We start from the raw sequence: 9,803 nt of genomic DNA on the forward strand, positions 1-9,803 counted from the left end.
TGTAACAGGTGATGTTAATTGTAGAAACAATAATCTATATCAATATTAATTGTTGAATTTGCTGAATTTCTATTTTGACCAAGAGATGGTGTACTTAGGGCAGAAGAATAAAGGCTGATCTTGTAAGGCTATCAACCTGCCCCCACCTCTCATATGGTAAAATCTGGAGTTACTGGATGGAGTCTCAACTTGATGGCTCTCACACATCATTGTGTAACTTACTGTGGCATTGCTAGTCATGTTGATAAGTAAGGGTCAAGATTGTGGTGTTATTAGTTGTTTTGGGTATAAAAGGAATTGTGAAGCATCTGTGGATTCTTGATCTCCTGAGACCTTCTCCTCAGCTCTGGCTTGTCCTACTCCTTCTTCCTCACCTCTTGCTTTCTATCTCTAGTTTACAATAATCATGGTAGAGTAGGTAAGAGTTAACCTTCATTGATTTCATTCATTTGCAATATGATTAAATTATTATATTATTTAACCTTACTTTGACCATTCTTGCTCTGATTTAACCCATAGAGTCGAATAACTAATTCCATTGGTATTGGCATTATTTGGTTAATGTTAATACCCTGTTCAGTTTCCCATCTTCCTTCAAATCATAGGGGAATTAGTTTCAGTTGTTTGGCCAATATTGACCCCCTACAATGTTGAAATAGATTTGCTGAAACACCAGTTACAGGATGGTACATGGTCACAGGTGAATCATGTAAATTATAGGAACAAAAGCCAATAAACATACTCATTGTTAGATTTCTATTTGTAGGCAATGAAGAAGACCAAATACAATTTCAATCATTTGTCTTTATTTCAGTGCCAAAAAGCATTTGGTCAGTTCTGAGTGCACGTCCACGGCGAGTAACATTAGCGATGTTGGCCTAAGGGCTGACAATGTTGCTAAAATACATTACAGATTGTGACGGGAAACGGTAACGTTAACCTAGGTATTCATCAGGGAATTAAAGCACATCGAATCGCAGTCTTAAAATCCTCTCCCGGCGTATAACTAAGCGAATTAAATTTAGTTCGAGATCGGTTGGCTGAACCAGGAAAGGATATCCCTAGTCTGCCAACGCTATCAGGCTCAGAAAGAGGGAGGGGATAGATAAAAACGCAGAGTTTGGCATGGAAAACCTTCTAGCGAGCAGGTTAGTTTCACGGAGTAAGTTACCATGGAAACTTACCAAAAGGTTTCGTTACCTCTTTCTGGAACGGAAACCTCGGAGTAAGCCTCTTTTCAGGGTTAAACAACTCAAAGTTTTCACTAAACCTGCTACCTGGAATACCCCCCTGGAAGTGTACGGTGAAACTGCAGAGGGCAGAAGTTGTGTATTTTATGTCAGTCTGACTCAGTCATATGATCCAATCAGTATTTTATCTTCTCAAGTGGTAGGTACTTTCCAAAAAAAAAGGCTTCCAGTCTTTTAAAGTGCATTGAACTAAAGTCAGGGTCTTTGTGCGGGTGAAGTCAAACAAATAGAAATTCATAGGATTTCTACTTCCTGCACATGCACAAACACATGCTATTCTGAGCTTCAAGACTGGAGAAAACCAGTTATCCTGAATTGAATAAACAAGATTCAAGAACAATGAGTATCAAAACAGAAATAAAAAAGGAGGCATTGTTCAAAAACCTTTTTAGAAATATATTTATCATAAAAAGGTCAGTAGAATGCACACAAGAAAACATTTGGTAGTTTTTCTTTTTATTCATTTGAAAGAATCTTTTAGAAAATCTTAAAGACAGATTTGGCTCAATATTCTGTTTATATCAGATTATATAAAAATAGAGAGAACAGTATCATATATAAATTCTGGGTCCATAAGTGTAATTATATTTAGTAACTAGTTACAAAACTTCAGTCATTAAAAATATATTGAGGAAAAACAGCAACAAATTGCAATCTAGAACTCAAATAAACCAGAGTCCATACTAATTAAACATTAGAAGTCCTCTCCTTTGATAAAAAAAGATGAAAAGGTCTGCCTCTTTTTACTGTGCAGAACATGCCAGTGAACGCACACATTTTCATTCGACCCTCCTTGATGACTCGACACAGAACACAGCTTCCTTCTCTCTAATGGTTAGTGCAATGCAGTCACGTAGAAGTCTCTGATGCAAAGTATCACGACAGAAAACATACAGAGCACAAACAAGTATTTTCACAGGCCGTTTTTACCCTCATATAAACAATGACTCACTCGTCAGTTAGGCCTCCCAAGCATGGTTATCTAGCCAAGCAAACACCATTCGTCAACACGGATGTCTTATCAGACACAGTGTTGGAAGGTGGTAAATTTCATTGTGAAAAGTTAAGTCCTTTTGTGTTAACTACAGACTCATATTTGACCAATGTGCGGTGACATTCTCGGTTTACAGTTTTTCTTGATTAACCAGCTTGGATACAAAGCAGTTTTATGTTAAAACAGACGCTCCAGTGCAACTAGATAGGGGCAAAACACAGATTAACTGAACATTGTTTTGACATACATTCAGTTTTACTAAAGAGATGAGCCTTGAGCTGATAGTTACTGTTAAGTGATTTCTAAAACCAATATAATACATTGGATGCTGTAACCCCTACTAGTACACTGTGTGATCACAGTCATTATGGAAGAGTTTCCCTGCATGTATTCACTAGGACAGACTTTTAAGGCTTGATTTGCAGCAATGACAGCACTAGGCCCAAACATCCCATGACTGTTGAAGAGCTTTCTCTTTCGCTTTAAAAAGATCCCAAAAACATAGTATTGCTTGCAACTTATCATATGATTTAAAGGGAATTATGTGCGTGGCTCACCTTGGACAGTCCAGTCATTAAAAGTAGTTCAGTTTTCCAGTCATGGGGCTTGTGTGGTTTATTGGCAGAAAAGAGGAGGGGGGGGGGGGGGGGTCGAGTTCAGTCTCTGTGGTCATCCAGCAGGGAGCAGTAAAGGAAAGGGGGGGGGGGGCGCTGGAGTGTCTGGGGAGATGAAGGCTTGAGCAGGTCCCGGCCCGCTCAGGATCTGAACACGTGCACGGCACGCACCACATACTGCCTGCAGATGGGGCACTCGTTCATGCGCTTGCCGCACTTGGTGCAGGTGACCATGTGACCACACTCCAGCAGGACACAGTCGATAGGAGAGTCCATGCAGATCTTACACAGGCTGTCTTCCATGCCAGGGGTGGTGCTGGGGTCTGGGGAGCAAGACGGAAGGACCCTTAGGTTGTTTCACTCAGGGGACACTTCTATTCAGTACATACTGTGTGTGTACACACACACACACAATGTGTTAATGGGTCAAAACATTCGACAGTGTGGGATGAATCTGAATTCTAATTCAGATTGTTCCTGATGCGAGTCTAGCATGTGCGGTCAGGGATACTGCAATTGTGCACCCGCCTCATGCCTAACGATTGAGATCACCCTGGAAAGAGTGTCAACTTTCATCCTGGCATCGCATGAAGGAGAGAAAAAGAGACACTCACCACCAGTACCGTCAATGGTATTCGAAACTGGACGAGAAGGAGAAAACAAAATCAACTTTTAGCTTTCAAGCATTTGAAACATGGCCTACCACAACCTGTATGGTGTATTCAAGCATTGTAGTACTGCAGTGTATCATGTTCAGGTCTAATGAATGACTCTCTGCTGATGTACGAGAGGCATCTCCAGAGAGCTGGAGTCGACTACTCCCACTCCCCCCAGGCTCGTGAGGGACCAACAGCTTCCCACCCCTACTTCCTACCCATGTTCTGGAGGTCCTTCTGGTCGTGGTAGAGGCGCGTCACCCTCTCCATCAGCTCCCACTTCTCACAGCAGCCCTTGTAGTTGACAAAGTTGCGAGCCAGGATCTCCTTGAGCTGTCGGACGCTCAGGGCCTCGATGTCCTCCGCCGAGGCCAGGTCAGACAGGGAAGCCCGGCGGCCAGGCGCCAGCACCTCCTCCGTGTCCGACTGAGCGAGAGAGAGACAGAGAGAGACAGAGAGAGAAAGAGAGAGAGAGCGAGAGAGAGACAGAGGGAGAGAGAGAGACAGAGACAGAGAGAGAGAGAGAGAGAGAGACAGAGAGAGAGAGCGAGAGAGAGAGACAGAGAGAGAGAGACAGAGAGCGAGAGAGACAGAGAGAGAGAGCGAGAGAGACAGAGAGAGAGAGGGATCACAGGTCAAGATACATTTGAAACTCCAGACCTCAAGACTATAGAAACACAGACATGGAGATACAATTCAACCACTCCTGATAGGAGATGTGTGTGTGTGTGTGTGTGTCAGCATGACGGACAGCAGCTGTTTCGGTTGGCGGTCAAGCCAACCGATCGTGTTAGATTGATTTGTCAGCTACTGACTTGGTCTGAGGTCACACAGTTTTCACAGCACAATGAGGAATCTGAGGAACGAAGAGCCACATGCCATGCCAGCTCTGATACTCGTCACTGGAGATGAGAATAGCCCCACTGCTCAGCTACGAGGAGAACATTCTGACAGGTGAATAATAGAACCCACCGTGCAGAAATGGCAATCCAGCCATCACAACAAAACACAGCTAGACAATGGGGAACAGGTCCAGGCACAAACAGACCCAGAGAGGGACCCACATCACCCCAACCAACCTGTAGGAGCAGTTGACGTATAGATCTACTCTTTTTAACATGTAACATGGTCCTTTACTCGGCTGGTTACAAGACGTGAGGCATTCCCAGTAGAAATGGAACTAAAGTTATCCTCCGTTGGGATAATAATTTTACATTTATGGCACAAACTTGCTAAATAACTGGAAGCGTTGTTGAACAGATTATAGTAGGTCTATGGCATACACACCATGGACTGTTAACACAATTAATACCCATATTCCTGAAATAAATGTAACCCATTCATTCCCAATGTCCTGAAGAAGGGACACAAAACGTCACATGGTTCAGTCAACAAAGACAAAATGTTCAGCACCAACAAAAACACTTAGTTAACAAGAACGCCACCACGTATCAACCAACAACAAACAAGTACTGGCAAGCAGACACATTTGCCCAAGTCCGCATTGTTGGAAACAGAAACTAAACTTCATCCAGCTGTCGAGTCTGCTCGGTAAAACACTCAGTGAAAAGTCTGGTTCTAGATCTCAGGAAACGACCTGAGCCCAGGACAGTGCTGGGTCCAGGACAGTGCTGGGTCCAGGACAGTGCTGGGTCCAGGACAGTGCTGAGTCCAGGACAGTGCTGAGTCCAGGACAGTGCTGGGTCCAGGACAGTGCTGGGCCCAGGACAGTGCTGGGCCCAGGACAGTGCTGGGTCCAGGACAGTGCTGGGCCCAGGACAGTGCTGGGCCCAGGACAGTGCTGAGTCCAGGACAGTGCTGGGTCCAGGACAGTGCTGGGCCCAGGACAGTGCTGGGCCCAGGACAGTGCTGGGTCCAGCCCAGCAGGACTAGGTGGAGGCAGGGTGGGGAGAACCAGGCTGTACCTGCTGCTCTTGTTCTGCCTGCAGCTCTGTGTCTGCCTCAGTGTCTGCCTCAGTGTCTGGTGTCTCCTCAGGACCAGAGCTCACCGACACCGACGCTGGAGTCTACAAGCAGAGGCCCAATACACCCACACAGTTAGCAGCACGTCCATGCACCGCCGGGGGGGGGGGGGCTTGTTACTGAGCATGCAACACAGGAAATGTGGGGAACAAATGGTACGTGCTTAGGAGGCTGCAGCATGACAGGTCAAGCAAGTCTGCAGGAGACTCACCACATTGTCCTCCTGGGCCTGTGGCTGGTGGGCGGGCTCCGGGAGGTCGGCGTGAGTGGAGGGTGCTGTGGTGACGGGTGCCGTGGTGATGGGTGCCGTGGTGATGGGAGCAGGAACCGGAGCGGGTTGTTGCTGTGTCGTGGAGGCTGGAGCTGGGGTCTGGGGTCCCGTGTTGTCGGGCAGAGGCGGCGTCTGCTGGCCCAGGACCAGCTCCACCAGCTCCTCCTTCTCGCGGCACATCTGCGTGGACACCTCGTGCAGGTGGAGGTAGTCGCGCAGGTCCTTCACCTTCAACTTCATCAGCTCCGTGCGCTCGAACAGGGTGCCATGGAAACGCTGGCAGGTGTGGCACAGCCGCGGTCGAGGTTCTAGCTGGGCCGAACACCTAGCGCAGTAGGTCTTCTTACAGTCCATGCAGACATGCTGTTAGGGAGCAGGACAGGTTAGCGTGCAGGCTTGCTCTGAGAGCAGGTATCTTGCAGGTTTTCACTCCAACACCATTTGAATCATCTGAATCTCATCAAACAGCAAATAAACCAAACCAGGTGTGCAAGACTAAGATCAGACCAAAACCCTCTAAGACAGTAAGCTCAGGTTCAGTGCTATGGAGAGCCAGGCCAAAGGGAACACAGAATGTCCTTTAGACAGACACAAATCCAGCTGGAATAATCATCGAGCAAGCCTGAGTTGGCTGTATGAGTCCGGCTATACAAAGGAGAGGAAGGGGGAGTGTAAACAAGGTTGTACGGGGGGGGGGGGGGGGGAATAACTAGAATAGCAGAGGCTAGAGCAGAACAAGCATCGTTTTTTGGGCTGACAAGCTCTGACGCATGTCGGTACAACGCAGACCAATGAACATACCACATTCCTTTTCAAGGCGTAGACACGGCTGTGACGGCCACTGAGAGGCCTTGACAACAGGCTACATTCAGGTCTGGCTCTTGTAGCGAAATGTAATCCTAACTGGGAAAGAACTACTTATTGTGATGAATTTTTTTATTTTTTTTTAAGGCTTTTGAAAAGTACCCCTCGCCAAGTGGCCTTCAGTTGCAACAGTAGAATGTGTTAAATAGCAGACGTTGAAAACCTGATGTTTGATAGGACTATGGAACAACAGGGTGTGATATTGACACCAGGTATGTGAGCCCGGCTCCAGGCCTTTCACTCATGGTTTCCCTGGTGAGCCCACGTCCACAGAGCATCCTGTCATGTTGAGCTATGGCTTCACAAAGCACGACGTCACCTGGTCAGACAACACGTCGGGGAACTGATGATGAAAGCATCAGCTTGTTTATGCCTACGTGCTTCTAAGTTTCAAAAACATGTCACTTCATGTGAAATAAATTCACGATATACAGTACCAGTCAAATGTTTGGACACATTTTCCCATGTTCTGTCCAAACTTTTGACTGGTACTGTATATATCTCTCTCACTGTAAAGTAATACAGACCCCAGGAGTGGTAAACTAGTAATTTAGTTACATTTTCATTATCAAGGATGCAGTTAAAATAAAATCTTTTTTAACTTCAAAGCAGTGTGTTACTACATTGCTATGAATGGTAACTGACAGCTGAAGTTTGATTTCTTTAGAGCACGTTCCGTCAGTAGGCTTGATCAAACATACTAAACACCTAAGATACATTAGTTTAGATATGTTTCATTCAGTTCTGGCCCTTGTGCCTGTTCAGTTTCACAATGGGCTGGTATATGAGTGGAAAATTCAGTGTTTGTGGGACTATTCTATACATTTACATTTACATTTAGTCATTTAGCAGACGCTCTTATCCAGAGCGACTTACAGTAAGTACAGGGACATTCCCCCGAGGCAAGTAGGGTGAAGTGCCTTGCCCAAGGACACAACGTCAGTTGGCATGACCGGGAATCGAACTGGCAACCTTCAGATTACTAGCCCAACTCCCTCACCGCTCAGCCATCTGACTCCCCTATACGTTAGTCCCTCTGTACCTTCCTGGCTGGGGTGTCGAAGCGGCCTCCGCAGGCCTTGCACGTGGGGTCCGCAAGCGGGGGAGAGGGGTGGCTGCTGTAGCCTGAGTTTGTGTAGGCCTGGTGGCGAGTGCTGCTGTTGGTATCCTCCACGGTGGCGGCGTCCAGACAGAACCAGTTGCAGCAGGACGCCAACATATTCCTCACCTGGGGACGCAGTGAGGAGTGTGGAGAGGAGGGGGGGGGGGAGGGGAACGGGGAAAACACTGGGAATGTACAGTAAGATGGTTGAGAGACAGGAGTTGAAAGGGCTTAGCTAACCGCACATCAATGTAGGTTTAATGTTTACATTATTGGGGCTCAATCAAGGACACTGAAATGGGATCCACAGTGATTATGCTCCCAGCTAGGAGAGCAGGTATCTGGCCTTAGGACACAGAAACAGGGCTCCTATCATTAATTCACGGCCTGTGTGCCGTCTCAGCTGCAGGAGGCTAGTCACACAGCTCTCAGTACTGTGACACCCTATCTTCCTATTTACCTACTGGGGAAGATAGCTGGCCTAGGCCTACTGCCAGTTCAGACACATTTCTGACCATTTCCAACCAGTAACCTTGTCTTACCTCAATGTGTGACTCATTTTATTACTGCATGCAGTTATTAATAAGTAGAGGAAATCACAAATGAGGCTAACATTGTCCATATGCAATGTTGGACATCTGTTTAATCTACTGTAAATTAACTTTCCTACCCACATTTTCCATTAACGTGGACTTTGGTAAAACAATGAATCCCATGTAAGACCTGTCTTCAGCGGTAGAATACAAATGTAATACACAGGTGGTTGTTTGCATTAGAGACCTGTGCTGTCATGGAGACCAAAACTAGGCAGAACAGACAGTTAGGTCACCAAGCTCTTCCACAGCAACAGCTGCTAAGGCCATGCATCCCACCAGACTACAACAGGTCAGTGGATACAGAAAACAGCTGAGGGGAAAGTGACAGAGTGCCTCAGGCATTTAAGGTCTTTCTCACTCCAGTTTATCTGATAGCCCCATCTGGATTATCTTTCGTCTCTAAAAACTACTTTTATAACTAAAAAAATAAGTGGGTAAGAAATGTGTGGATTTACACTCCAGGTTTGGTATGGACAGATGAGAAGGATTTAAAGGCAGTTTAGGACACTGATTAGTGTGGTCTTCAGTGTGGATTCATTCAACTGAAATGGTTAAAACAATTTCTGCCTAAACTTCCCACTAGAGAGAGTATGATGACTACTGGCACAACTAATTATCTTACGACTTTTATGAGAATTGTACAATCACATACTAACTTAGGTAGTCTTGGGCTAGTCTACTGTAGTTTAGCGTAGCGCTAATGTCATTCACTCGTTCTTGCTAGTCCAGCTCGTTAGCACTAGCTATGATGATGTATGCTAGCTAACTAGCAATTACTTTAACTAGTAGCTATCATAAAAACATTATTTATACTAGTAGCTATCATAAAAACATTATGTATACCAAAACAACAGACAATGTAGTTAACCTCTAGTCGAGTAACGCCCCCTAAGAACCTATGTATTTTAAAGGAACTAGCCTAATAACTAAGCTAATAACAATGTGCTAACTAGCTAGAAAAGTTGTCAAACAGCTCGAAAGCTGAGGAGCTAGCAGGACTAGCAGCGCTATGTTAGCTTACCTTGAAACGGTCAGCCAGGCAAGGCACAACAGCCAGAGCGTGCCAGCCTCTGTCGAGCAGCACAGAAAGTTTCCCACAACTCTTCAGATGGCTGGCTGACAACCTATTCAACTTTGTTCTCACTGGTATTCTGACTGGTACAAAGCAAATAAGTTTGATCAGAAACGAAACAGGAAGAATTGGACTCCCGGTGACATTCGACACTCCCCCAGCCTCCCTCTGGCGTCGGTAGTCAGTCAGTTCGTTAATTGTTCAACTTGAAATGTTGCCTCGAGAAGTTTTAAATCACTAGACAAGTTTCTGACGAAAACCAGTATTGTAGCGTCCTCTGCTGGAGTGAAGTGATTCCCTATTGGTTCACCTACAGTAGCAGGTGAGATTGACGTGCAAAATATTTTGTTAGTAACAAACTATGTAATATGTTGTACACACACCAAAACATGATTTGACTT

General features: G+C 45.6%; 1 protein-coding gene across 2 annotated transcripts; it reads right to left on the reverse strand.

Annotated features, from left to right (window-relative positions):
• Positions 1-1,642: 1,642 nt before the first annotated feature.
• Positions 1,643-9,634, reverse strand: rffl (ring finger and FYVE-like domain containing E3 ubiquitin protein ligase). 2 transcript variants are annotated; one of them, XM_062472731.1, is made up of 7 exons: positions 9,352-9,633; positions 7,675-7,860; positions 5,709-6,131; positions 5,440-5,541; positions 3,733-3,940; positions 3,473-3,499; positions 1,643-3,181 (listed from the first exon to the last, which is right to left on the reverse strand). In XM_062472731.1, exons 2-7 carry the CDS (start codon positions 7,849-7,851, stop codon positions 3,000-3,002), a joined length of 1,119 nt encoding a protein of 372 aa, XP_062328715.1. In that variant the 5' UTR covers positions 7,852-7,860; positions 9,352-9,633; the 3' UTR covers positions 1,643-2,999. The 2 variants fall into 2 exon arrangements, with proteins under 2 accessions (XP_062328715.1, XP_062328716.1); XM_062472732.1 differs by lacking the exon at positions 5,440-5,541 and having other exon boundaries at positions 9,352-9,634.
• Between the last annotated feature and the right edge of the window lie 169 nt (positions 9,635-9,803).

The sequence above is a fragment of the Osmerus eperlanus genome, chromosome 11 (assembly GCF_963692335.1).
Source record: "Osmerus eperlanus chromosome 11, fOsmEpe2.1, whole genome shotgun sequence".
NCBI classification, from domain to species: domain Eukaryota; kingdom Metazoa; phylum Chordata; class Actinopteri; order Osmeriformes; family Osmeridae; genus Osmerus; species Osmerus eperlanus.